Below are 27,944 nucleotides of genomic sequence, written 5' to 3'. Positions count from 1 at the left end.
CGGAGGGTGGAGAACGGACGAACGTCCGCACTTTTAAGCTGAGTGCGGACGTCCGCTTCTCATCCTCTCTGTATATATATATATACACAGCCCTTCTCGGCTGCGGACGTCCGCACCAACGGTTTTGGTGCGGATTTTCATTTTTGCACCACTTTTCGATCGAATTTCCTCATCTCCACCGTCTAGTATCTAGATAATATTGTGTAGATCATCTCTGCAAAATTTCAGCTAATTTGGTAATCGTTAAGGCCCTCAAAATTGTGTTTTTCTGGTATAAACATGAACCGGACAGAATTCAGTCCGTTCATTTGTTTTTCGAGTTTGAGGGCCTTAACAATTACCAAATTGACTGAAATTTTGCAGAGATGATCTACACAATATTATCTAGATACTAGACGGTGGAGATGAGGAAATTCGATCGAAAAGTGGTAAAAAAATGAAAATCCGCACCAAACCATTGGTGCGGACGTCCGCATCTGAGAAAAATCCTATATATATATATATATATACACAGAAATGTTCTAGAGCGGATGTCCGCACTCGGCTTAAAATGCGGACGTCCCTCCTTTCTCCACCCTCCGGCGCCGGCGAGGGCACGTCTCCACCCCAACAGACTCCAGCAGCGTCCCCGACCACTTTCTCTTCCCGGCGAGTCCGCCAAATTACAGTTTCCAGCGAGATCGACTTTATTTGAAGTTTTGGGTGATCTCACCGGAAAACTGGAAAAGAACAGACTCGTCAGGGAGGGGAAGTGGTCAGGGACGCTGTTGGAGTCCGCTAGGGTAGAGGCGCACCGTCGTCGGCGCTGGACGGAGGAGAACGGAGGGACGTCCACACTTTAAGCCGAGTGCGGACGTCTGCTCTCAAACGGGGTATATATATATCAGGCCTTTTCAGATACGGACGTCCGTATTTATTCAAAAGGTACAGATTTCTTTAATTGACATACTTTTCGATCATATTTTCTCATCTCAACCATTCATCTTTTAGGTATATATGAGTAGATCATCTCTACAAAATTTTAGCCAAATTGATAATCATTAAGGCATTCAAATTTGTGAATTACACGAACGGTTCATGTTGAACAGATTTGGTTCGTTCATTGTGATCATATAGTTTCGATACCTTAACGATTATTAATTTGGCTGAAAATTTGTAGAGATGATCTACTCATATATACCTACAATGTGAATGGTTAAGATGATAAAATATGATCTAAAAGTGGGTCAATTAAGAAAATCCGTACATTTTAAATAAATACGGATATTTGGACCTGATAATATATATATACAGATTTTCTCAGGTGTGGATGTCCGCATTTATTCTTACGGTGCAGATTTTCACTTTACACTCACTTTTTAATCGAATTTTCACATCTCCACCGTCTATTCTTTAGATATTAATGTATAGATCATCTCTACAAAATTTCAGCCAATTTGGTTATCCTTAAGGCACTCAAACTCGATTAAACCAATGGATGAACATAATTCTGTCGAACTTGAACTGTTCTGTTTATAACAGAAAAACATAGTTTTGAGTGTCTTAATGATAACCAAATTGGCTTAAATTTTGCAGAGATGATCTATACATTACTATCTAAATACTAGATGGTGGAGATGTGAAAATTCGATTAAAAAGTGAGTGTAAAGTGGAAATCCGCACCGTAAGAATAAATGCGGACGTTCACAGCTGAGAATTATATATATATCGGAGCCTTTTAGAAAAGGGCGTCCGCACAGCCCTTAAAGTGCGGACATCTCTCCGTTTTTACCGTCCGGCGCCGACAACACCTTTTCTTCTTGTCGGAGGACAGCAGATCTTGATACTGAGCTTCCTCTTGCTGGTGGACTTGCCGGTTACAAGTTTCCAGCCGAGCTTGATTGGTCTTGAAGCTTTGAGTGAGGTTGTTGCTCAGAGCTTCAATCCTAATCCCTTTGACCTTCTTCTTCATGGTTATGCTGGATGTCTCTATTGTCCTCCGGCAAGAAGAAAAGGCGTCGTCGACGCCGGATGGTGGAGAACGGAGGAACGTCCTCTTCTGATCGAAAAGTGGATCAAATTAAGGAAATCCGTACCTTATCTAAGGTAAGGAAGTTCTTATTTGAAAAGGCTTGTATATACACACACACACACACACACACATTTCTTCACTTTGAAATTAAAGTGTGAAGTTCCTTATTTGACTCACTTTTCGGTCATATTTCCACATCTCCACCGTTCAGTTTGTAGAAACTAATGCATAGATCACTTCTGCCAAGTTTCATTGAATTTGATGATCGTTTAGGTTTTCATAAACGTTATTTATACAAACATTCTGAATAGACAGATTTATGGTCCATTCATTGATTTAATCTAATTTGGTATCTTAACGATTACCAATTTTGATAAAACTTGGCATGAGTGATCTATGCATTAGGTTCTACAACTTGAATGGTGGAGATGTGAAAATATGACCGAAAAGTGAGTCAAATAAGAAACTTCACACTTTAATTTCAAAGTGAAGTTTCGCTCTAGATATGAATTGTATATATACACACACACACACACGCGCACCTTTAGCTGCATTGAAACACGTGAAAAAAGGGTTTTCGATTCTCATATTTACCTTTCAGTTGAGAGGGTGGGACGACAGTAAATAGGATTTTTACTCATCGCGTCTAGCTTGTCGTTTGTGAAACATCAAAAGACCGTTTCACCCTTCCGTTTATAGAAGTGTTAGGCATATGGGTACGTTGGCATTTTGCAGAACTTGCCATATTTCAGTCCTTAAAAAAAAATATATATATATTTCAGTCTTCATCGTCTTCAACAAATTACTGCAATATTGCGACATTGCAATTTATAGAAACTTAGTCTTAGGACTTATCTTAATCCCTACTCAATTGTTGAAGGCATAGAACATGATTCTGCTCAGGGTGATCACAATAAACTAACAATTTGAAGTTGTAATTAGGAATAAAATTTAGTTTGGTTACTGAAAAGATGATAATTTGGCATAATGGAATTTCATTGATACAAAGGAGATTACATATACAATGATATGAACAATATCATGAAACAAATATAGACATATGAACTCATTCCTAATAGGGAAGATAGATTAGATTTGCTGAATATTTTTCTTACATTGCAGCTTTGACTTTCCAACAATCCCCCTCAAGTTGGAGAGTGGATGTCTTGCACTCCCAACTTGCGAATCATTGGCATGAACACCTCTTTTCTCAAAGCTTTGGTTAAGACATCTGCTAGCTGATTCATAAAACTTACAAATCTTATTTCAACAAAACCTTCTTGAATCTTGTCTCTTATATAGTGACAATCCATCTCTATATGTCTTGTGCGTTCATGGAAACTGGATTAGCTACGATATGTTATGCAGCTTTATTATCATAATATAATAACGCAGCCTCTTGATGCAAAACTCCCAAGTCTCTAAGTAAATAACAAAACCACGTCAATTCACAACAAGCTCCAGCCATTGCACGGTATTTGGCCTCAACTGAAGAAAGGGAGACTGTTTTCTGACGTTTCGACCTCCATGAGATTAATGATGGACCCAAGAATACACAATACCCTGTAATAGATTCTTCTAGTAAGTGGGCATATATCCTGTCCAATCTGAATCATAGTAAGCTCTCAACTGAAAATCATTGTTTGAAGAAAAGAAGAGATCTTGACCATGAGCACTTTTCAAGTAGCATACAACTCGCAAGGTTGCCTCCCAATGATCATTTCAAGGTTGGTGCATGAATCTGCTCAAGACATGAACAACATATGTAATGTTCGGTCTTGAAACTGTGAGATATATTAATCTCCCAACCAATCTTCTGTATTTTCCTGGATCTTTGAGTGGTTCACTCTTATCACACAATTTTGAAACAAGTTCCATGGGAGTGTCAATAGGAGCAGCACCTAATAACCTTGCATCCTTGATAATCTCCAAAGCATATTTACGCTGAGAAATATAAATATCATTCCTAGATGCAGAAATCTCAATACCTAGGAAATACTTCAAGTTGCCTAGGTCTTTAAGATGAAAATTACTATGTAGGAATTTCTTGACATCAACTATGTTTTTAGGATCATTGCCAGTAATCAAAATATCATCCACATATATCAAGAGGACAATGAAAGACTTGCCTTGTCTTATAGTGAATAATTAATGAGTAATCGACTTTTGATTGCACATACCCAGCTCAACGAATGGCTTCTGAAAATTTGGCGAACCATTGACGGGATGCTTGTTTTAACCCATATAATGACTTGTGTAGGCGACAAACTAAGTGGTTCTCCCCCTGTCGCCGAAGACCTGGTGACAGTGACATGTAAATTTCTTCATCCAGATCACCATGGAGAAAAACATTGTTGACGTCGAGTTGATGAAGGGACCATCCACGGGCAGCTGCTAAGGCCAATAAACAACGAAGAGAGATGATTTTGGCAGTGGGAGAAAAAGTATCCTGATAATCGACTCCCTCCAACTGAGTAAAGTAGTCTGGGGTTCATATCCAAAACTAATTGATAATGGATGGAGGGCCCAAACCCTTATTAACCCACAAGCAAGGTCTCATATTCCCGATATGGGATTTATATCTCAACATGCCCCCTGCACGTGTGACGAATCTTCACTCCTAACACGTAGACAACATTTGGGTGACGTGGAGTGCATGTGACCATTAGATTTCACACATGGACATGGGTAACCCACTCTGATACCATAAAAAATGATAATTTGGCATAATGGAATTTCATTAATACAAAGGAGACTACCTAGGAAACTATCCTATAATTATGAACAATATCAGAAAACAAATATATAAATGAACTCGTTCCTAATAAGGAAAGTAGATCAGATTTGCTGAATATTTTCCTTACATTACAGCTTTGACTTTCCAACAGTTACATCTCAAAACATCATGCAAGCATATATTAATCTGTGGTAATCACTGTCAGAAAAGTATAATGTGCCATTGTGCTTGCATCATGATGTTTTTATATATCATATCAATAATAGAAGGCATATGCTAAAAGCCTAAAAGTCTTCCATTTTGTTGCATCATGATGTTTTTATATATCATATCAAGCTTATTTAGCTTATATTTATTCACTATATTGTTGCACAATTAGCAGACTTGCAACACTCCAATATCAAAAGTCTCTGATAAGCTATTTCAATAGAGCATTAATATCCAATGGAAAGCCATGGAAGTTTAGAGAATCATATTTCTGCTTGGGGTGTGTCAACTTCACTCACCATTCAAATGACACTAAGAGCTGCAGTAGAGCTCGATGTGTTCAACATCATTGCCAAAGCAGGGTCTGGAGCTCATCTTACATCAAAACAAATTGTTTCCCAAATCCCAACCACAAATCCAAACTCAGCAGTTGAAAACTTGGAGAGAATTCTAAGGTTTCTCAGTGTCCATTCCTACTATCAACATCTCAAACACCAAACCCTACGATCCGACCATCAAAGACACCAGCTACGGGAAAGGATACCCTTTGCCTAGTCCCCGATGACAATGGATTTTCTTTTGCCCCGTGTTTTATTTTGTGCTCTGAAATGCACACTTTCAAGAGCTTGCAAATGCTCAAATACACGGTGCTTGAACCGGAGAGTACTCCTTTCCAGAAAGCTCATGGGGAGACCATGTACGAGTACATGTCCAAGAAGCCAGAGTTGTGTCAATTGTTTGATAAAGTAATGAGGCTTCGCTCTCTTTATAATTGATTTTTATCTAAGATGATGTTTGAAAATTTGTTAGCGAATTGTATCGCTCTATTAATGGGTCTAATTTGGAGCTAGTGAATGTTAAATCCAAAGAAATAAATATTGGTTTGGAATAATTTAATTTTTAAGGCAGAAACAACATACTACGAACAAAAGGTGTTCGAAAAGTATAAAGGTTTTGAAGAGGTGAAAAAACTTATGGATGTAGGAGGGGGGGATGGAAGTGCCATTGCCAAAATAGTGTCACTATATCCTCATATTCAGGCTATCAACTTCAATTTGTCCAGTGTGGTTGCTCGTGCTCCTTCATATCGAGGTCAGTATACTAGCATATATGTTATAGTTAGAGACTTAATTAGACGTATATATGTGGTCATTTCAGTCCTTGTACATTCCCTCCTACATCATTTTAGTCTCCCACAGTCTTCTAAATGGAGGCAACATACAAGGCCGTACGTTTTACCACTAAACTTACAGCCATGATCATGCATGATGACTATGCAGATTTGCATACCATTTAAATTCGTACGTATAAAGTGAACACCTCGCGTGTTCATGATTTTCCATCCCTAGTTACAAACTTACCATCACTATTATGAATTCTTGTTTGTAACTTTGAAGGGATAGTTTGTATGTAGTAACTGCTTTTAATGGGTTGATCGCTTTTCTTATCACTAATTTGATGCACGAATTTGTACACATGCAGGTGTAAAGCATGTAAATGGGGATATGCTTGAAACAATACCAGATACACAGGCAATTATGCTGAAGGTTAGTTAGTCTACTAACTTTTTCATCCCAGCTTATATTTCTAGAAAATGTAATTGAAATTCACTAGTCTCATACCATGCTATCATTTAAAGACTATCGATCTCTTGAGTAAATAATTATAGTCATAAATATACTAAACTAAAACTTTATTTTTGTAGTGGGTACTCCATAACTGGGATGATGATCATTGCAAGAAAATATAGAGAAATTGTTGGAATGCATTACCGAACAATGGGAAGGTTATAGTCGTTGAGTACTGTGTGCTGCCAGAAGTAATTGAGAAATCCCCAGAAACCAAAAACATGCTACTAGTCAGTGACCTGTTGATGATGACCTTCTTTAGCGGGAAGGAGCGATCAACTAGTCAATACGATGCCTTAGCCAAATCCGTTGGTTTCATCGAGACAAAGGCTTTTCCGATTTGCCATGGAACTTGTGTCATCGAGTTTCATAAGGGAAACGTTGGCTCTTAACAACAGTTTGTGGTGATGTATTTTGTTCCAGTTATATGTATTTCTTGTTTTAGATGCTTCGTATTTTTCTCATTCCCCAGAGCTTTTTATTGCAACAAAAGCTGAATAAAGGTTGTGTGTTGTATATATTCTTGTAAGCTGGGTTCTGTCGAACTTCCTCGATTTTAAATAATCAATGAACTTTGATATGATTACTAGTCTCTTCATGTGTATGCATGTATTTATCTTAAAAAACTCAAAAACATTCTCGGGTACGTATAAGACCATATCTCCAACAGTTTCTCTAAAATTTCTCTAAAATGGAGAAACAAGAGCTAAAATCTCTAAAAAGTTTATGCTCAAAATCCAACAGCTTCTCTATTTTGGAGATTTCAGCATTTAATATAACAATAAAATATATTATATCATTATTAATTATAACAAAAGACCATTATATATTTCATTGTAACAATAAAATACCCAATAAAATGTTATATTGTTGTCTTGAATTCATTGAAGCACGTGAAAAATTAAATTTTGGGGTAGGAAGACTTTGCTGCAAATTTGGGGAATGAAGACTTCTCTTTCTTCTTCATCCTCATTTTGGGGAATGAGATGGGGAAACTGTTAGACTTAAAAACAGCTTTATATTTCCTAAAATTAAGAAGTTCAAGAAAATATTATTGTTAGACGTACTTTCTGATTCAATAAGGTCATACAGTTTATAAATCAACAAGCAGCACTAAACCAAAACACTCAATAGGGTCGACATAAAGAAATATTTTGCAGAGCTTAACACTTATACGTACTATCCTAATACAAGCTACAAACTCACAATACACCCACCTTAAGTCCCTTTATTGAACAAGAAAGCTAGCATCACATATAAGCATCAAGACCCGCAAACACCCTAGCTATCTTGGACCAACATCAGATTAAACAGTTCTTTCGGTCTTTCTGTAACAGAGCCTCCATCCAGCCAAGTAAGAGTCTCTATACCTAAACCGATTCAAGGCTCAAATGGCCCAAGCTATGAACCAGGACATGACTGTCATACATGCCCATTACGAGTGCCCTGTAGTGGATGGTACGTGTTCAATATAAACTATAAAGGCTATGGTTATACTTCTTCTGCTGGTAAAACCTTCTCCTTGTTCGAACAGTGGGTATGGATCACGAGAGAGTTTATACATTTAAGGCATATTGTAGCAACGTATTCCTTAAATCATTGACAATTGAGTATATCTACCCTATCGACATGGTATTCGTTTAGTAGAAATTCTAACATCATCTGCATAATATTATTGTTATAATTTCATTTTAAATTTCATATTAAATAACATTGAAAGTCATTTTTCTTCAACATAGAACAATAAAAAAAAATGGTGTGGAGATCAATTTTTCATAAGGAGATTAAAACAGAAAATGAAAAGATTGGTAAAGAACTACACCGACGAAAGTCCCGTCGAGAAAATGGGGTCACTGTCATATAAACATGCCAAACGACACTGAAACCACTTCAGAACTTCAGAGACTAAATTCATAGCTGAGAATGAAACCTGTCCATAAAGCACAGCAAATTCTCTGTCTTGCCTCAAAACCCACCATCACACAACAACTCTCATTTCCCTTCTCCTCTTCTTCTTCAACCATTGCTTCAATCACTTCACCAAAACCAACAACCCAAACTCAAACTCTGACCCAACAAGACGTCACAAACATCAACCTCCTCCTCCCACGCCTCTGCCTCTCAGACAACCTCAACACCGCAACCCACCTCACCATCACAGCCCTCCTCACAAACCCACCTCTCCACTCCCTCTCTCTCTCCATCCTCATCCACTCCTTCACTTCCCAACCCGACATGGCCCGACCCATGTCACTTCTGACCCGACTCCGCCACCACCCACCTTCCCATTCCCATCTCACTCCCATCACCACCATGCTCATTGCCTCTTACTTCAAAAGGAAGAGACCCAGAGAGGCACTCAAGGTGTTCAACTGGATGGTCAGGCCTGGCTCCCCTGTTGTGCTTGATGAGAGGGTTTGTGGGGTTTTGGTTTGTGGGTTTTGTAGGAATGGAATGGTGCTTGAGGCTTTGAATGTGTTGAGGGCAATGTTGGGTGTGAATATCGTGCCGGGGTGTGATTTGAGGAAGTGGGTTTATAGGGGTTTGTTGAGGGAGGCTAGGATTAAGGAGGCATTGGAGTTGAATAAGGCCTTGGATTGTGTTGGGGATGGTGAGTCTGAGGGTTTTAGAAAGGTTTTGGCTTTATTGGATCATATGATTGATAGCTGGACAGAGTAGAGCAGGTATATATGCCTCCACTTTGTTTTCAATTACATGTTAGGAATAATGAGCAGGGTATATAATGTGTGCAGTAGTTGAGAATGTAGACTACTTTTACATGTTCAATGTTTCTTTTGATGAAATAACGTAACTATCTATAACATTTTCTCTGATAGGAATGTGGTTCTGGTTTTCTGTTTGAATAAGTTTTAGGATTTTTTTCTGATGTGCAATGTCTTGGGGAATTCGTCCCATCTGTTTTGTTGGAGGATGCATCATTTTGGTTGGTGCATGCTATGGGGTAACTATTTGTTCACTTATCCATTGTGAGATGGGAATCATTCCTGTGTGATTCCAGAAATGGTGTCCATTCAATATCATTCGTTTTAACAGCTTATAGAGCATGTACCCCCAGGAACAGTGTTGATTATGAGTGTGTGTGCCAATGTGCCTAAGTCAGTAAGTCTCAACCAAATAACTTTGACAAAAAGACTGTCTAAAACAGATTGAAGTAAATATTCCAGCTGAAGTGGTTTGAAGTATTGGTTGTGTTTTCCTAAGTGTGCACGTGTGTGTCTGTGTGTGTCTGAGAGAGAGTATTTGATAGATACTTTGGTCTCCTTGGCTCGAATGGATTCTGCTCTTCAAATGGTCTCAAGACTCTCAAAGGCTGCTTACTGTATGATATGATGTTGTTCTATATCAATGCTGGCCTTCGTTTGTGTGTGCTCTGGGTTATATGCTGTTCTTGTTAAATGAAAATTGTAGCCAACCTCTGCTAGTGGGCATGAATTTATGAGTTTCTTTGTGAATTAAATGTTGAATTCAGTGTCAGGTTCATGTACACCACGAGCCTGCGTTTTGTCTTCCATGGTTGTTTAATCTTCTAATTCTTAATGGCTTTTGTATGACAGCCTCTCGAGATGCCAGTAAGGAGTGACTGATTTGCCAACATTGCTACTTTCTCCATGCGCAGTTGGGGAAAGGTTCTGGGGGAGCTGTTATCTCTGGTGTTGCTCTTATGTGTTCGTTAACTGAAGGCACAAAGAGCTGCGAACTCTAGTCTAGTCTTCATCACTGGCTGCACAACACCTGAATACAAAAGGTTTCCTCAGGGCAGAATACCAGCTTGGTTGAAGCAGGACACTTGAACTTGGAGTGCTCCCAATCTTTGACAGAATCCCTGTACTACGGTACTACTATGCCATCAAATTCTTAACTGAAACTGCTATGCTGCATTTGTGACATTGCCAATTGACACAGTTATTATTTGAACAATTAATTGAAGAATATAGTGATAAAAAATTGAAATGCCTGTAATAATCAATTTTAACAAAAGTTTGATATGAAAGTATTAAAATTTGGAGGCCTCCACTATTGGGAGCAGCTATATATTTGAGCGAAGCAGTGTGTATATTATATATTTTTTCACCTAGTAACAAACGTATAATCAATTTGAGCGAAGCTAACTCAACAGAAAATTCAATATCAGTTAGGCTTCTTTAGCTTCTATATCCACTAGTATTGCGATTGGAGGTATGGCTGTGGTATTGCTATTAGGTAGAGTGTGCTGCTTATTGTGCTGCCTTGTTCCTCTAGGCATGTGCTTGTAAGAGAGGTATGGGTGTAGAAGTGTGTTTATCACTCAACCTCTTCTATATATAGTTGAGTGTTGTAACCTTATTTCTTACCAAGAAGAATACTAGAAAAGATTCCTCAAAGTTTTGTGTTTCAGTTTTTCCACAGTTGCACAACTGTAGCAGAGTTGTAACACCCCAACATCAAAAGTCTCTGATGAGCTAATTTCATTAGAGCATTCCAATGGAAAGCCATGGAAGTTTAGAGAATCATATTTCTGCTTGGGGTGTGTCAACTTCACTCACCATTCAAATGACTCTAAAAGCTGCAATAGAGCTCGATGTGTTCAACATCATTGCCAAAGCAGGGTCTGGAGCTCATCTTACATCAAAACAAATTGTTTCCCACATCCCAACCACGAAACCAAACTCAGCAATTGAAAACTTGGAGAGAATTCTAAGGTTTCTTAGTTTCCATTCCCTACTATCAACATCTCAAACACCAAACCCTAATGACCTGACCATCAAAGAAACCAGCTACCGGCTTACAAAGGATGCCCTTTGCCTAGTCCCCAATGAAAATGGAGTTTCTTTTGCTCCATTTTTGATTTGGTGCTCTGAAATGCACACTTTCAAGAGCTTGTCCATGCTCAAATACACGGTGCTTGAACCGAAGAGTACTCCATTCCTGAAAGCTCATGGGGAGACCATGTATGAATACATGTCCAAGAAGCCAGAGTTGTGCCAATTGTTTGATAAAGTAATGAGGCTTCACTCTCATATATACTACGAACAAAAGGTGTTTGAAGAGTATAAAGGTTTTGGAGAGGTGAAAGAGCTTATGGATGTAGGAGGGGGCGATGGAAGTGCCATTGCCAAAATAGTGTCAGTATATCCTCATATTCAGGGAATCAACTTCAATTTGCCCAGTGTGGTTGCTCGTGCTCCTGAATATCAAGGTCAGTATACTAACATATCATAGTTAGAGACTTAGACGTGATCATTTCAGTCTTTGTACTTTGCCTTCAACATCATTTTGGTTCTTGACAGTCTCCTAAATGTCAAGAGGCAACGTACACTGACATTTTACCACTTAACCTATTGCCGTGATCATGATGACTCTTATTTCCCTCATATATGGTGCATATATGCAGATTTGCTTACCAATTTACATTCGTATAAGAGTGAACACCCAGCGTATTTATATTATTTTCTAGAGATTATCCATCCCTAGCTACAATCACTATTATGAATTCTTGTTTGAATTTTTGGAGGGATAGTTTGTATGTAGTAATCGCTTTAAAGGGGTTGATCACTTGTATTATCACTAATTTGATCCACAAATTTGTAGTGTAAAGCATGTAGATGGGGATATGCTTGAAACAATACCAGATACACAGGCCATTATGCTAAAGGTTAGTATTTTCTACTAAATTTTTAATCCCAGCTTACATTTCTAATACATGTAATTGAAATCCACTCGTCTCATACCATGCCATCACTCAAAAACTATCTCTTAAGTAAATATTTGTAGTCATAAATATACTAATTAAAGTAAAAAAAAAATTTTGTAGTGGATACTCCATAACTGGGATGATGGTCATTGCAAGAAAATATTGAGAAATTGTTGAAATGCATTACCTAACAACGGAAAGGTTATAGTCGTTGAATACTGTGTGCTGCCAGAAGTAATTGAGAATTCCCCAGAAACCAAAAACATGCTACTAATCTGTGACCTGTTGATGATGACCTTCTTTAGCGGGAAGGAGCGGTCAACTAGTCAATACGATGCCTTAGCCAAATCAGTTGGTTTCATAAAGACAAAGACTTTTCCAATTTGCCATGGAACTTATGTCATCGAGTTTCATAAGGGAAACGTTGGATCTTAACAACAGTTGTGGTGATCCATTTTGTTCCACTTTTATGTATTTCTTGTTATATATAAGCCTTGTATTTTTCTCATTCCGCAAAGCTTTTTATTGCAACAAAAGCTGAATAAAGGTTGTGTGCTATATATTCTTGTAAGCTGGGTTCTGTCGAACTTCCTGGATTTTACATAATGAATAAACTTTGATACGATTACCGCACTAGTCTCTTCATGTGTATGCATTTATTTATTTTAGGAAACTCAGAAACAGTCTAGGCAAGAACAGATCAATATGATATTGTCATACTTTTCATTTGTAATTACAAGAACAGGTAAAATTTATCTTCACCACTGGCTGTGGTCCACAGCACCCATTATTACATAGTCCATTTTCAGCTTCTGTTTAAGAGCACCTAAATACAAAAGGTTTTTTCCTCAGTGCAGAATACCAGCCTGATTGAAGCAGGACACTTGAACTTGGAGCGCTCCCAATCTTTGACAGAATCCCTCTTCGAGTTGCCCTGTGGCCGACTTGTACTACGGTGCCCTCAAATGCTTAACAGACGTGCAAAGCGGCACTTTCAGCCTTCATATTTGTATGTTACTTCCCCCTTGGTCCCTGAAACCGAAACTGTCATGCTGCATTTGTGACATTGCCAATCCGGTGAATTCACAAAGGCTTAAAGACATTGTATCAACTCATGCTTGACTTCTGATTAACATACCAGTACATAATGCCATAACCTTAGTTCATGTTATTCATGCCATAACCACATCATGATGTTTTCGGAGCGGTTGAGCGTTACTCTAGATAGCGAAAGTCCGTCTTTTTATCACTGCACCTTACTCGTTCATCATCGGGTTGTTCATTGTTACCTACTTCCCTTAGCTTCAACTATGACTGCACCAACCTTAGCTATAGCTGTACCTAGCTCCATAACACAACATTTACATCTTGCACATGGCAGCCTATTGTTTTCCATTCAAACAAGGGAACTTGTAACATATCATTAATATGAGCCGGACTTGTAACTGAAAATTCAATGTCAATTGAGCTTGTTTAGCTTATATATTCACCAACACTGCACGACTATAGCAGACCTGCAACACCCCAATATCAAAAGTCTCTAATAAGCTTACTGTTCATTAAGCAATCCAATGGAAAGCCATGGAAGTTTAGAGAATCATATCTCTGCTTGGGGTCTGTCAACTTCCGTCACCATTCAAATGACTCTAAGAGCTGCAATAGAGCTCGATGTGTTCAACATCATTGCCAAAGCAGGGTCTGGAGCTCATCTTACATCAAAACAAATTGTTTCCCAAATCCCAACCACAAATCCAAAGGCAGCAGTTGAAAACTTGGAGAGAATGCTAAGGTATCTCAGTGTCCACTCCCTACTATCAACATCTCAAACACCAAACCCTAATGACCCGACCATCAAAGACACCAGCTACGGGCTTACGGAGGATACTCTTTGCCTAGTCCCAAATGAAGATGGAGTTTCTTTTGCCCCGTTTTTGATTTGGAAAACTGAAATGCACTCTTTGAAGAGCTTGTCCATGCTAAAATATACTGTGCTTGAACCGGAGAGTAGTCCTTTCCTGAAAGCTCATGGGGAGACCCCCATATATGAATACATGTCCAAGAAGCCAGGGTTGCCTTCATTGTTTGATGAAGTAATGAAGCTTCACTCTTACATATGCTACGAACGAAAGGTGTTCGAAGAGTACAAAGGTTTTGAAGAGGTGAAAGAGCTTATGGACGTAGGAGGGGGAGATGGAAGTGCCATTGCCAAAATAGTGTCAGTATATCCTCATATTCAGGGTATCAACTTCAATTTGCCTAGTGGTGTTGCTCGTGCTCCTGAATATCCAGGTTCGTATATATCATAGTTAAACGTGGTCATTAGTCCTTGAATCTTTGCCTCCAACAAAAGTACATGAACATTTTACCACTAACCTATAGCCGTGATCATGATTCATGAGTCATGACGACTTTTATTTCCTTCAAACATGGTGCATATATTCCGATTAGCATACGATTTAAATTCGTATAAGAGTGAACAATTGGTGCACCCAAGGATTAAAATCTCTGCGATATATCCTCCGATATCCTCCGATATCTCCCTTTTTCGAATGACCGATATATCTTTAGGGGTCAATATCTTATCTTCCACCGTATCTACGATATTTCCCCGATATTTAGGAAATATCCTCAAATATCACCGATATTTAGGAAATATCTCCGACATTTATGATATTTTCGATATATCACTGACATATTAAAAAAATATCTATAAAAATTTGAAATGTTATCCGGAAGAGAAGTAACTAATTCCCTCGAGGTGTATCCCAATGACGAGTGGTGGTCTCGACTTGAAACTGCAACTGCCAATGGAATCAATGTACAAAGGGTATTATCTGAAGAAGTTGTTGGAAACCCAGAAGATAATTTAGACAGTGATGATGCATGGGGCGGCATAGCAACTCCGGATAGTTCAGATGATGATGAAGATGGTGGAAGCGGAAAAGGTGGTGGAAATACTGGCACCGGGTTTGTATATGGACAATCTTCTACAGTTGGTGGATTGAACAATTTTTCATCTGAAGAAAATTACGATCATGGCTATAGAAGTATTAGGTATGGAGCGCAAGAGGATACCATGTATGGGAGGAGGACTAGAGGTCCAAATGATGATCAAGATGTTGTTTCAGTTGCGCTAAGTTTTGATTCTATCAGTTTAGGTAGTGGGACTGGAACCTCAAATGAATCCCAAGAAGGCAACAATCAATATGGCTATAATGTTTATGGCTATAATCAATGCGCGGAAGTCAGTGATCAGTCATCCAGTTTTCATCATCCTTACTATCCACTTATAGGGGAAACAGTTGGCAGCTCCAAAGACATATATGATTATCATATTCAACACTACAATTTGTACTATATGAGTCATATGTCTTGGTCTGATTATTGTACTTTTGTGGATCAGCGTGTGTCTTATGACTCTTATCAACAACCTAGATTCTCATTCTGGATGTAGATGAAGTTGATATTTGTAATATTTATATATAAATATAATAAATTAAATATTTCAGAAAAAAAATTCTTCCCAAAATACCGATATTTTTTTCCCGGGTTTCCCCGATATATCTGAAATCTCCTTTTTTCAACAGACCGATATATCTACCGATACCGATATTTTAACCCTTGGGTGCACCTCATATACTTCATTTTAGTGATCAGAATCGTCCAACTTGTGTTTTTCTTTCTCTTTTATATTAGTTTCTAGAGAATGCCCATCACTTCAATCACTATTATGAATTCTTACTTGCAATTCGTATGTAATAGTCGGTAATTTGATCCACAAATTTGTACACAGGTGTAAAGCATGTAAATGGGGATATGTTTGAGACAATACCATATACACAGGCCATTATGCTCAAGGTTAGTTATTTTCAATTAACTTAATCATCCCGGCTTATTTCTTATACATGTACTTGAGATTCATTAATTTGTTCCGTACTACCACTCAAAAACTCTATTGTTTCGTCACATAATATAACAAAGTAACATTTTATTTCTGTAGTTGATACTCCATAATTGGGACGATGATCACTGCAAGAAGATATTGAGAAACTGTTCGAATGCGTTACCAAACAATGGAAAGGTTATAGTCGTTGAATATTGTGTGTTGCCAGAAGTAATTGAGAATACCCTAGAAACAAAAACCATGCTACTACCCGCTGACATTGCGATGATGACCTTATGCAACGGCAAGGAGCGAACTATAAGTGAATATGATGCCTTGGCCAAATCTGTCGGTTTCGTCCAGACAAAGGCTTTTCCGATTTGCCATGGAACTTATGTCATTGAGTTTCTGAAGTGAAAGGTTGGATCTTAACAACAGTTGTGTGGATTCGTTTTGTTCCAGTTATATGTATTTATTGTTGTGCCTTGAGAGTTTTCTCATGTAGCAGAGCTTTTTATTGCAATAAAAAGTTGAATAATGGCTATGTGTTTTAGATTCTTGTAAGCTGGCATGGGTTACAGAATAATGAATGGACTTAATTTGTTATGATTACTATGTCCGTGTGTATTTATAACAATCTCAACTCTCAACAACAACATATCAAAATGTTATTTTTGACGAGTTTTGGAACATACTGATCTATTTGTATAACTTTTGTACAAAAGCCTAACGAAACCATCCATTGTTTTCATTTATTTTAAGAGACTTTTGTCATCCAACACCGTTGCCATCTACACAGTTTTCTCTAAGACCTAAATATTAACCCGTGACGGGAGATAATGTTAGAACGTTTTTTCTCACGGGACACCGAGGATTGAGAAAATGATGGAAAGAACAAACTTCATATTTAAGGACTTTTCTTTTTTGGTCTGAAGCCTAATTATTCTGTAATTTAAATGGCCAAGATAGCCACTCTGGATTTTTTTTTGAATGAGGCCACTGTGGAATTAGAATTTGCAAAGTGAAAGTGAAAAGTAAAATAAATTACAAGGATTTCTTACTCCATTCCAACTCCGGCGTTAAAAATTAGAACAGAGGAGACTGTCAAAGTGGATAACGTTGTCCAGTTCCTCCTTCACTTCTAACACTACTACTACTACTTTGCTCCGACGCTTTCAAACATGTTAAACTCTCAATTCTAGTACTCTCTGTCTCTCTTCTCGCCAATGGCCTCTTCTCTTCCTCTTCATCATCCCTCTCACTGCCTCATCTCCAATCCACAGGTCCCCACCTCTCTCTCTCTCTCTCTCTCTCTCTCTATTTCTCATTTCCATTTTCTTATTAATATTGATGAGTATATGAATGGGTTGCAGGGCTTCAACTATGGAGGCTCACCAAGACCCAGATTCTATTTCAACACTAAAGACACAGACAAAGGCATTCGCATTCAACCCATTAAAGCCAAAGCAGCCACCGAGGCCTCTCCGTTTCCTCTGCTTCAGTCTCCCCAAGCTGAAGACTCTGCCTCTGAGGTAAATACCCATCTCTGGTTATCCTTTAAGCTCTGTTTGGTTGCTCAGAAACTTAAAAGGAATGTAGTTATAATTTCACAGTATTTGGGAATTCATCAAAGTTTGGTTTTTCGATTAAAGGTTTCGGCTTTCATAGTGTTTAGTGGTAATTAGCCATACAGTTGATTAGTAGCTAATGTGAAATGTGTTCATAGGAAACAGGAACAGTATGATGTTATAATTTTGAACAGAAAGAAGTTTACTTGTAATGAATATTGTTGTTTTTTTCTTTTATTGTCATTGCTAAAATCTTATCCATGTTTCTTAATGTCTATAGTTAGAGCCAGCAGATCCTGATTTCTACAGGATAGGATTTGTTAGAAGTATGAGAGCTTATGGTATTGAATTTAAAGAAGGTCCAAATGGGTTTGGAGTTTATGCTTCCAAGGATGTTGAACCACTTCGCCGCGCTAGGGTGAGTTGTTTTCTCTGTTCTTTCTTTGGATTATATATTGGCTTGCTAGACTGTGTTATCAGTACAGTTGCATGAATAATGCAGCCAATTCAGTTCAGTAATTATGATGTATTTCATAATACTAGTTGTTGATTAAGTGTTAAGTTTTCGTTGTTAATTTGCTTTATGTTAAGTTCACAGGTGATAATGGAAATTCCTCTAGAACTGATGTTAACTATAAGCCAAAAGCTCCCCTGGATGTTTTTCCCAGATATAGTTCCTGTGGGTCATCCAATATTTGATATCATCAACTCAACTGATCCAGAGGTATCTGTATCATAGCATATCTGTTCAGTTTTGATCTATGTCTCCATTCACATACTAGAAAAAAATTTCATTTATTCTCTATATCCTTCAAGTTTGTTTATTTGTAATGACATTCAATTTTGTCCCCTTCCTCTTGTGGCAGACAGGTTGGGATCTAAGGTTAGCTTGCCTTCTTTTGTATGCATTTGATCGGGAGGATAACTTTTGGCAGTTGTATGGTGATTTTTTACCCAGTGCAGATGAGTGCCCCAGTCTGCTTTTAGCTAGTGAGGTGAATGAACTAAAAGTACATGTATTTTTTATTGTAAAAACTCGCTTCATTTCTTCTAGATTCAAGATTGAATCAACACACATTACAGATGTATCTAACTGCTTTGACTTATACTATAAGACCAAGAGCTTTGATATTCTTTCAGGATCGATCATCAAACTATGAGGCCCTCTCTGACAATACTTTATAAAAAATTTCACAAAGCCAACTTTAGAGCTTATTCTCCTTCTTGTAAATAAGAATTGCACCTATGGCCTTGTATTTTCCTAGTGTGGCAGGCATATCTCATAGCTACCATACGGCTTTCTAAATACATACACATTGTCTATAAATCATGTAGTGTCATATTGGATGCTACTGTCCGCTCCTCTTTGCATGGTTGGCTGGAGGAGTAGAAGAAATGATATGAGCATGTTTCTATCACTTTTTCAGAACTTCTTCATTTTCATCGTTAGTTTTTGGCTTTAGTGGTTCTCGAATAATTAGTCATGCTTTTCTTTGCTTGTGCTCCATATCTGCTATAGGAGGAGCTTTCAGAACTACAAGATCCCAATCTTGCTTCAACAATGAGAGAACAGCACCGCCGAGCTCTGGAATTCTGGGAGAAAAATTGGGTAACTTGGAGCAACTCTTGCAATCTGCTTTTCTTTTCCTCCGTGCCAGTTAAAGTGACTACCCCTTTTAACTCATTCTGCACGTTGTTTGTATACATCAACTAGCATTCTGGTGTACCCCTGAAGATTAAACGCCTCGCTCGTGATTCTGAGAGATTCATTTGGGCTCTGAGTATGGCACAATCACGATGCATTGGTATGCAAATTAGAATTGGTGCACTTGTTCAAGACTCAAATATGCTAATTCCTTATGCAGGTAAGCTTCAACCTTTTAACCTCTTGGTTCAATGTTTAACTTTTTCCACCATGAATATATCATGAAATTAGATGAAGAGTTCTCATTGGAGAAGTGAGATCAAATTTTAACTTTGTCCCCCATTAAATTCTGGCAACATGTTAGTTTGATGGAGAAACAATATTCTGTATGGAACTTTTTATGGGACAAAAAATTGTGTCTGAAATCAATTTATTTTACATTATTCTAGGTAGATGTGTTTCACATTGTTACATTTTATTATAAGAACCCTGTGTTGTATTATGTACAAATAAATGGAGCTTCTATGCTTTAATTTATGCATGAGACATTGATATTAGATGGCTTTATAATGATAATCAACTTGCCACATTTTGCAGACATGCTAAATCATTCTTTCCAGCCAAATTGTTTTCTCCATTGGCGGTTTAAGGATCGTATGCTTGAAGTAATGATAAACGCTGGACAACGGATTAAGAAAGGTGATGAGGTAAGATTAGTCATATATTAATATTTTGATATGATGACTCCTTGGAAAATGTTAATCTTTCAAGTGGTCTTTTATTAAGGCTTTAAGTAACAGCAAAATTCAGAAAGTTGACTCTTAGAGGAACTGTACCGGAAATTTCTGTGAGAATGATATATGATATTCTTACCCAAAAACCATCAACGTCTATAGACATGCCTGCAAGCTATTACAAAAAGTAACCTATTCCTTGATTGAATTGAAAAGTAGTTCTATATTTTAGAAGCTGAAAAGTAGAAGTTTTTATCAACTATTATAAAGAATATCTCTCTAACTTTGACAACTCTTGTCATGTCCCATGAGACATGAGTTGCTAGCATAGTACTGTGTTTTGGCCAATGTTTCTGATCCACATTGGTTTTGCTTTCAGTTTTTCAGTAGTGTCTCGCTCTCGTTGACTTCAATTTATCTGTTATCTTCTGTCTATTAAATGCCAGTTTCATGCCATAAATCTGTACTTCGTTATATCATTTTAATGTCGCACCTATATGAAGATGGTCTGCTACTAATTTGATGAATATTCACAGATGACAATCAATTACATGAGTGGACAACAGAACCACATGTTGATGCAAAGATATGGCTTTTCTTCATCTGTGGTAATTTTCTGTTATATTGCTTCAGTAATAGAAGCCTTATTGTGTAATTTGTACTAATCTGAATTTGTTACTTTTACCTGGCCTGTGAATTGCAGAATCCATGGGATGTTATTCAATTCTCTGGAAATGCACAAATTCATTTGGATTCCTTCTTGTCTGTATTCAATATTTCAGGACTTCCCCAAGAATACTATCATAACAGTACGAGTCATTGGGATTGTTGTAGTGCCTTTTTGTTCTATGTTGATTTGTACCTGATTAAACCAAGCATCTCCATAGTTTGAAATACCTGTAAAACTTTGTAGCAGATCGCCTATCTAGTGGAGGAGATAGCTTTGTTGACGGAGCTGTCATTGCAGCAGCAAGAACATTGCCTACTTGGTCAGATGGGGATGTGCCTCCAATCCCAAGCATGGAAAGAAGAGCAATAAAGGAATTACAGGAAGAATGCAGACAGATGCTTGCCGCATTTCCTACCAACTCTACTGAAGACCAAAATATCCTAGGTAAGCTTGCTACACAGATCCTGATTTCTGGGAGTTGTTTTCTTGACATTGGAAACTCATGTTTTGCTCCATCTATCTCACCAGATTCTATTCCAGACGCTACCAGGACACTTGAAGCTGTTATCAAGTATGTAACTGTTCCATTCCATAGCTGTGTAGTGGACTTGAAATGTAGCGGTAGTCTTAATACCGCATTGGAGATCTAATTGTTGGTCTGGACTTGTGCAGGTATAGATTGCACCGGAAATTGTACATCAAGAAAGTGATGCAGGCACTGGATTTGTATCAAGAACGAATATTATTCTGATAAAGTTAGAAAAGTTTAGAAAAGCTATGGAAAAATTTGTTACATCTAATTGATCCAAACTCTGCTTCAGTGCATGAAAGGTCATGTTAGAATAGATGAGTGGTTTCAGAGAACTTGCACTTTTGGCATGTCTTTTGTTTCAAAATCATGTCATGTCAACCACCAGAATTTCAAATTTACAGAATAAAAGTTTAGCTACAAATCACATGCATCAAAGCATTGCATTAACATTGTCTTTAAACATGACCATGAAATTCAGCTCCAATAATTCAAATCAACTACAAACACCACATGATTAACCATCTCTATAGAAATAAAGCTAAACCAATAATCCAAGTCGCCTCAAACATCCAATAACAGTTTAAGCATATCTGGTGATACTTTCAGAAATAACACAAAGGTTATCAATAAAACGAAATGGAAGATCACGTACTTAATCAGGAATATCCAACTGGATATGGGGAAAAAAAATCTATATTAGGGTTTAAAGCCCTATAGTCACCATACTCTCTTCTCCACTGGTCATACAGGCAATTAGTTTCATCCTCATTATCTAGAGTTCATATCCGAATCGCACAAGTCCTCATCAACCCTATCACATGTGCACGCCTGTTAGCCATGTACACACGGGTCTCGCTTTGAGCAGGAAGATACGTGTGATAAGTGTAAAACCATAAGGTAAGAATTGACCGCGAGAGAATGTTAGAGCAGCACTCGGATCTCTTACTAAGCACACGAATGAGTGGTTTGTGGAACTCTGCATGATAACCATGTTTGCCTAATCATGTAGATCCCCCACTAGATGGCTCAGTAAGGCATGTCACTAAGAGACCCTCTTTGATGGCCTTCATATAATCTTTCACCGTGCTGCAATGGTCAGCAATCTTTGCTCGCAATAGTCAGCAGCTTGAAGATGGCTGCACCCTTGCTGATTACAACATTCAGAAGGAGTCCACTCTCCATTTGCTCGTATGTTTCCATCCTTGTTGTGTTTGTTAGGGTACTTTGTTAAGCTTATATTTGTGCGCGCATGTTGTTAGAATTAGGCACTTACACTACAAGCCCTAAAGTTTTCTATTTTTCTCCTACACAAACACAGGCCGGAAACGAAATTGCTAAAGAATTTATATGTTATATGTAATGCAAAGGGACGACAACTATTGCAATCATTGTTGACAATGTCATACTTCTTGGTTCGGATGCAAGGGCTACAAGTATACATAGAAACCGATGACGCATTGAAGCTTGTACAGCTCAGCCACAAAATAGTTGCATCAATGGCAGGGGATTCGGGGCAGTGCAAATGTCTCCTAAATTATGTATACGAACAAATCAAAGACAAGGAGGCAGCTGATGTACATGAGGATGGGAGAAAGAATGGAAGGCTAGGTTTGGGGTACCAAATTTGTTTCCGGCTTCTTCCCTAATCACAGGTTTGGTCACCTGGAATCGGCACACAACCTGCTATTCATATATGTGAAAATAGAGGAGGGACCGCAAAGGGAAACGGTAGAGCTTCATATAATCTTCAATCTTGCTCTTACCGTTTCCCTAATCACAGGTTTGGCTGCCTAGACAAAACTCCACATATATATCTAATCGGCGCACAACCTGCTATTCATATATGTGAAAATAGAGGAGGTTGTGCGCCGATTGACATGTTTGTCCCTCCTCTATTTTCACATATATGAATAGCAGGTTGTGCGGAGTACATATATATGTGGAGTTTTGTCTAGCGGCCAAACCTGTGATTAGGGAAACGGTAAGAACAAGATTGAAGAATATATGAAGCTCTACCGTTTCCATTTGCGATCCCTCCTCTATTTTCACATATATGAATAGCAGGTTGTGCGCCGATTCCAGGCAACAAAACCTGTGATTAGGGAAGAAGCCGGAAACAAATTTGGTACCCCAGACCTATCTCTCATCCTCATGTACGTCAGTTGCCTCCTTGTCTTTGATCTGTTCGTATACGTAATTCAGGAGACATTTGCACTGCCCCGAATCCCCTACCATTGATGCAACTATTTTGTGGCTGAGCTGTACAAGTTTCAATGCGTCATCGGTTTCTATGTATACTTGTAGCCCTTGCATCCAAACCAAGAAGTATGACATCGTCAACAACGATTGCAATATTTGTCATCCCTTTGCGTTACATATAACATATATATTCTTCAGCAATTTCGTTTCCGGCCTATGTTTGTGTAGGAGAAAAATAGAAAACTTTAGGGTTTGTGGTGCAAGTGCCTAATTCTAACAACATGCACGCACAAATATAAGCTTAATAACAAAGTACCCTAACAAACACAACAGGTAAGGTAACAGATAGATAGAGACAGAAGGATGGAAACATACAAGCAAATGGAGAGTGGACTCCTGAATGTTGTAATCAGCAAGGGTGTAGCCATCTTCAAGCTGCTGACCATTGCGAGCAAAGATAAGCTTCTGCTGTTGTTGTAGTACTTGGATACCCTCCTTGTCCTGGATCTTAGCTTTGACATTGGCAATGGTGTCTGGTCTCTTGACCTCAAGGTTGATGGTATCTCCATCCAGAGTCTTGACAAAGATCTGCATACCACCACGTAGGCAAAGGACCAAGTAAAGGGTGGACTCATTCTGGTTGTTGTAGGAAGCAAGTGTTCGAGTTCCACCATCCTCAAGTTGCTTGCCAGCAAAGATCAGACACTGCTGGTATGGGGGAATGCCTTCCTTGTGCTGGATCATGGCCTTAACGTTGTCAATGGTGTCACCAGACTCCACCTCCAGGTCGATAGTCTTGCCAGCAAGGGTATTCAACAAAATTTTCATCTGCAAGAAACACAATAACATAAGAACTCACTTAAAAAATTCAACAGGTCTCAAGATATTGATCGCCTTAGCTAGTCACAGCACCTCTGTCTGCACATTCACTGGTCGCAAGTTGTCATCTGCCACAATCCCGACATGTACGAGAGATTTATCATTTTGCAGGGGCAAGATTTCAGGAAGAAATTTAAGAGGCACAAGTACTTGCAGCCCAGCCATTTCCCTGTCATATGCAATTGATTAGACCCAGAGAAATCACAGACTTCATGAAAATGGCTGTAATGGAGAGTGAAAAGAATGTGTAATAAGCTAACTAAACATGTTCAAATGCTGATGAAAATCATGAAATTACCTGAAATCAGGCGGACGCTGAATAAGCTTGTTTTGTTCCAGAGAAAGCTCCATTAATCCCACACATGTACACTGTGGCAGTTCCACTGGTTCCAAGTCCCAACAAAGAGAAAACAAATGAATACATCAATCAACGACCTAACTCCAAAACAGAATATACACACATCTGAACTTCGTTTTCATCATCTAAGAGTCGCCAGACAATGTATGTTAATGACATATATGAATTGGTTGCAAACTTACCAGGTACCGCAACCAGCATGTTGTGGTCAGCATTGAGACCTTTTAAGCTTCTTGATTCACCAAGTTCAGAACGCAAAAGTGACAACTTCTTGTTATCAAGGTATAGCTTCTCAAGAATAGAAAGTCGAGTTAGCTCAACCTGAGATTAGTACACAAACAATGACATAAAAATGTAAGCAACTCATCACAAAGTTTCTTATTCGCAATTAATCACCAAAAAGAAAAATTTCCTCTAATCTTATTTAAGTACTAGGCACCCCACAATACTTTTGTTTTCATAAACAGAAATATATGCAGGTTTGGGGACAGAAATTTAAATCTAAAGAAGCAACATTTGAAAAAAGATGGCAGTAGTTAAGACTTGAGACAAAACAAATCAAAATTGAAAAGTAAGCCTTTGTGGGTTCGAAGATTATATGAGACACAGAAAGAGACCCAAATCAGCTCTCAAAGTAGGATCCTTATCATTTTGCAAGAAAAGTTCATTCCTCTCAAGCTTTCAGTCACTCAAATGCCAAAACAAGAGAGAAAAAATGGGAAAAAAAAAATCATCACTCAGATCTGAACCACAGTAACTCTGCCAAAATCAACACAACAAATGAATATGGGGAGGGAAAAAAGAACGAGAAAAAAGAATATACCTTGGGGTTCTCTTCTAGTCTAGAGTCTTTCTCAGCATTAGACTCACAACCAAAGCAGGACACCATTTTTTTTGTTCTGGTTTTTGGTTTTCATTTGCAAAACTCAAAACTCTGGAATATGAGAAATGAAGTGAAAGCTGTATTCTCAGGGATAAGCTCTCTCCTCTTGAAGTGAAAGGTTCGAGAAAAATGTTAAATGTATACAATTTTGAAAGAATACAGATATGCAAAAATCAGTCATTGGACTTCAAACCATGACAGTCAATATGCACTTAACTTCATTACCTGAAGTAGTATCTGCAGCAACTACAGCTCAGACACCTACAGTGGAAAGTTTAGTATAGAAATAGCATTACCTTTAGGCAAAAACAGAGATCAAACTTGAATACCTCTTTTTCTCTTTTCATTTGCTTCTACTTTCTCTTTTCATTTACTTCTACTCCCTATAGTCTAAGGGGTTTATATGACTGTCACACCCAGGCCCCAGCCTAATTTCGATCTATAAGAGGCCTGGACTCTCCTAACTTGGCTTATACTATATACTAAGCCTCATCTCAATTTTGGTTCCTGGGGGGGCAAGGAGCAGAAAATAGCTAACAACATCTACACCAAAGCCAGATCATTACACAGAGACAACTAAATAGCCAAATCAATTTCTGTTCAGTACTTCAGTTTTCTCATATACATGCACGTACTAGCAAAGGCAGTGATTTATTTATTTTCATTCTTCAGCATCAGAATTCTCATGTGTACAACATAAAAGTAATATCCCACGTACCGTCCTCATAGTAGATTCTTATTTTAGTCATAATTGAAATTGATGGCATGGTAATCAATAAGTACCGATCGATAGAGTTTGAGAGGCCGGCAGGCGGGGCTTTTCTTCACAACTAGCTTCGTCCGGCGGCGAACGCAGGTGAGGTTTTGGGCCTTTGGCCATGCCGACGCCTTGTGGTTTGCTGCCGGACGGGGATTTCGATGCAAGCACCTCCAAAACGATCGGATGAGAGATCTGATCAGAGACCTTGATGCTTGATTCTAGTTTCAGATTCGGTTTTTCGATTCAACTCGGGGATTGATGGCGCTGTGGGGCCTCAATCGACGACGCCGTGGTTTTTTTTCCTTCGGCTTTGCACGCACGGCGGCGTGGGTCACCGATGAAGATTGGATGCTGGATCTGGGCTTGGCCAAGGCTGATGGGCTCGGGTTAGCTCTTGTCAAGTCTATAGAGAGCTGTTTAGGTCCAAGGTTGACTTTCAATTTTGAGCCTCCAAGGTTTAAAGTAGTTTTTTAGCTATTTTATGTCCAGTAATTTTGTTTTAAAGTAGTTTTTTAGCTATTTTATGTCCAATAATTTTGTTAGAAACCTAAGTTTTGTATGTCTAGTATTTCTTGCTTTTCTGTTAGAAATAAGTTAATGAAATCTTTATAATGAATGGTGTTAGCATGCCACGTCCTTAATTTGCCCAAATGTTTGGCAAGAGAAGACATGTATCCATACCATTTTAGCTTGAGTATCAATGAAATTACAGTATGGCTTTACCTGTACAAAAAAAAAAAAACAAGTACCGATCGATATGTATACAATGAAAGTATATAAATTCGATAGGCCATTTATATTTCTGTTCATACATACGCATACATAATTGGTTGAAAGTTTAATACGCGTACGATTAAAGTACGAAATTTTTAACTTGAGTACGTTTGGAACTCAATAATAAACCCTAGGTAGATCTTAAGCTCGAACTATAATATAGGTTGTGTGGATTTAACATCCAAAATTAATTTACTTAGCACTCCAATTATAATATGTTTCCTTACTTAATCTATATGTCTGAAGTTTCGTTATAGATTTTGATACTATATGAATCCATGCTGCAGCTTATTAGTGAAGGCATATTTAAGAGCTCACTTGCCAGGGAGGTGACAAATCCAGAGAGGATGAGGTTATATGCATATGGCCATTTTTTAATGAAACACATACTAAGACTGAGATTGGTCCAGTTGGAGAAACTCATAGATGAAAAACAGCCAAAGGCATACAAAAATATCAAAAACTGCTACAATACCAACTATGAATGCTATCAGAAAGGAGAAATTGCCATTGAAGATCTGAAATTCACTTCTCTGTGCTTTTATCATGTAGAAATAAATTGTGTGAACACTAAGAAATTTTGAATAAGTACATCCCCTCTCATCGTATCCTATTAATCTAGGAGCGGCTTCATATGCTTTTAGCTCAATTTTTTTAATCTGTTCTATAGATGACTAGTGCATTCCGTTCATAAAATATAAAGATTAGAAGAAAAACAGAACAAATCGCACATTTTGGGAAAAAAAATGTGCATGGAGGAAAGCTAGCTAGTACCATTCTGGGA

General features: G+C 38.2%; 7 protein-coding genes across 7 annotated transcripts; 6 read left to right on the top strand and 1 right to left on the bottom strand.

Moving 5' to 3' along the window:
- The first annotated feature begins 5,563 nt into the window (after nt 1-5,563).
- Nucleotides 5,564-6,975, top strand: LOC101314735 ((S)-scoulerine 9-O-methyltransferase-like). Its single transcript, XM_004295477.1, has 4 exons — nt 5,564-5,701; nt 5,861-6,047; nt 6,438-6,502; nt 6,706-6,975. Exons 1-4 carry the CDS (start codon nt 5,564-5,566, stop codon nt 6,973-6,975), a joined length of 660 nt encoding a protein of 219 aa, XP_004295525.1.
- A 1,727-nt stretch (nt 6,976-8,702) lies between these two features.
- LOC101299936 lies at nt 8,703-10,459 on the top strand. The gene is made up of 2 exons (XM_004293836.1): nt 8,703-9,267; nt 10,159-10,459. The coding sequence occupies exon 1, from the start codon at nt 8,819-8,821 to the stop codon at nt 9,260-9,262; it is 444 nt and encodes a 147-aa protein (XP_004293884.1). The 5' UTR covers nt 8,703-8,818; the 3' UTR covers nt 9,263-9,267; nt 10,159-10,459.
- A 606-nt stretch (nt 10,460-11,065) lies between these two features.
- On the top strand, nt 11,066-11,803 carry LOC101314449 ((S)-scoulerine 9-O-methyltransferase-like). The gene has a single exon (XM_004295476.1). It carries the CDS (start codon nt 11,066-11,068, stop codon nt 11,801-11,803), a length of 738 nt encoding a protein of 245 aa, XP_004295524.1.
- Nucleotides 11,804-13,846: 2,043 nt separating this feature from the next.
- Nucleotides 13,847-14,581, top strand: LOC101314167 ((S)-scoulerine 9-O-methyltransferase-like). Its single transcript, XM_004295475.1, has one exon. The coding sequence runs from the start codon at nt 13,847-13,849 to the stop codon at nt 14,579-14,581; it is 735 nt and encodes a 244-aa protein (XP_004295523.1).
- Nucleotides 14,582-14,997: 416 nt separating this feature from the next.
- Nucleotides 14,998-16,575, top strand: LOC101313880 ((S)-scoulerine 9-O-methyltransferase-like). The gene is made up of 3 exons (XM_004295474.1): nt 14,998-15,271; nt 16,069-16,133; nt 16,276-16,575. The coding sequence occupies exons 1-3, from the start codon at nt 14,998-15,000 to the stop codon at nt 16,573-16,575; spliced, it is 639 nt and encodes a 212-aa protein (XP_004295522.1).
- A 754-nt stretch (nt 16,576-17,329) lies between these two features.
- Nucleotides 17,330-21,526, top strand: LOC101313592 (ribulose-1,5 bisphosphate carboxylase/oxygenase large subunit N-methyltransferase, chloroplastic-like). Its single transcript, XM_004295473.1, has 12 exons — nt 17,330-17,441; nt 17,532-17,690; nt 18,007-18,144; nt 18,325-18,450; nt 18,593-18,721; nt 19,246-19,335; nt 19,441-19,591; nt 19,969-20,078; nt 20,642-20,713; nt 20,809-20,914; nt 21,022-21,346; nt 21,448-21,526. Exons 1-12 carry the CDS (start codon nt 17,385-17,387, stop codon nt 21,524-21,526), a joined length of 1,542 nt encoding a protein of 513 aa, XP_004295521.1. The 5' UTR covers nt 17,330-17,384.
- Nucleotides 21,527-23,773: 2,247 nt separating this feature from the next.
- On the bottom strand, nt 23,774-25,632 carry LOC101313296 (polyubiquitin-like). The gene is made up of 6 exons (XM_004295472.1): nt 25,567-25,632; nt 24,926-25,064; nt 24,684-24,768; nt 24,419-24,554; nt 23,882-24,334; nt 23,774-23,779 (listed from the first exon to the last, which is right to left on the bottom strand). The coding sequence occupies exons 1-6, from the start codon at nt 25,630-25,632 to the stop codon at nt 23,774-23,776; spliced, it is 885 nt and encodes a 294-aa protein (XP_004295520.1).
- Between the last annotated feature and the right edge of the window lie 2,312 nt (nt 25,633-27,944).

Source organism: Fragaria vesca, linkage group LG3 (assembly GCF_000184155.1).
Source record: "Fragaria vesca subsp. vesca linkage group LG3, FraVesHawaii_1.0, whole genome shotgun sequence".
NCBI lineage: Eukaryota > Viridiplantae > Streptophyta > Magnoliopsida > Rosales > Rosaceae > Fragaria > Fragaria vesca.
Note: the sequence above shows the minus strand (reverse complement) of the source record. Positions and strands in the feature narration are given on the sequence as shown.

Coding starts and splice junctions, on each gene's coding strand:
- LOC101314735 (XM_004295477.1), top strand. CDS start 5,564: ATGCACACTTTCAAGAGCTTGCAAATGCTCAAATACACGGTGCTTGAA. Junction 5,702..5,860: donor TGTGTCAATTGTTTGATAAA/GTAATGAGGCTT, acceptor TTAATTTTTAAG/GCAGAAACAACATACTACGA. Junction 6,048..6,437: donor TCGTGCTCCTTCATATCGAG/GTCAGTATACTA, acceptor GTACACATGCAG/GTGTAAAGCATGTAAATGGG.
- LOC101299936 (XM_004293836.1), top strand. CDS start 8,819: ATGGCCCGACCCATGTCACTTCTGACCCGACTCCGCCACCACCCACCT.
- LOC101314449 (XM_004295476.1), top strand. CDS start 11,066: ATGGAAAGCCATGGAAGTTTAGAGAATCATATTTCTGCTTGGGGTGTG.
- LOC101314167 (XM_004295475.1), top strand. CDS start 13,847: ATGGAAAGCCATGGAAGTTTAGAGAATCATATCTCTGCTTGGGGTCTG.
- LOC101313880 (XM_004295474.1), top strand. CDS start 14,998: ATGTTATCCGGAAGAGAAGTAACTAATTCCCTCGAGGTGTATCCCAAT. Junction 15,272..16,068: donor TGGACAATCTTCTACAGTTG/GTGGATTGAACA, acceptor ATTTGTACACAG/GTGTAAAGCATGTAAATGGG. Junction 16,134..16,275: donor CACAGGCCATTATGCTCAAG/GTTAGTTATTTT, acceptor TTATTTCTGTAG/TTGATACTCCATAATTGGGA.
- LOC101313592 (XM_004295473.1), top strand. CDS start 17,385: ATGGCCTCTTCTCTTCCTCTTCATCATCCCTCTCACTGCCTCATCTCC. Junction 17,691..18,006: donor CTGAAGACTCTGCCTCTGAG/GTAAATACCCAT, acceptor TAATGTCTATAG/TTAGAGCCAGCAGATCCTGA. Junction 21,347..21,447: donor ACACTTGAAGCTGTTATCAA/GTATGTAACTGT, acceptor GGACTTGTGCAG/GTATAGATTGCACCGGAAAT.
- LOC101313296 (XM_004295472.1), bottom strand. CDS start 25,632: ATGGTGTCCTGCTTTGGTTGTGAGTCTAATGCTGAGAAAGACTCTAGA. Junction 24,769..24,925: donor CATGCTGGTTGCGGTACCTG/GTAAGTTTGCAA, acceptor ACTTGGAACCAG/TGGAACTGCCACAGTGTACA. Junction 24,555..24,683: donor CAGCGTCCGCCTGATTTCAG/GTAATTTCATGA, acceptor TGCATATGACAG/GGAAATGGCTGGGCTGCAAG.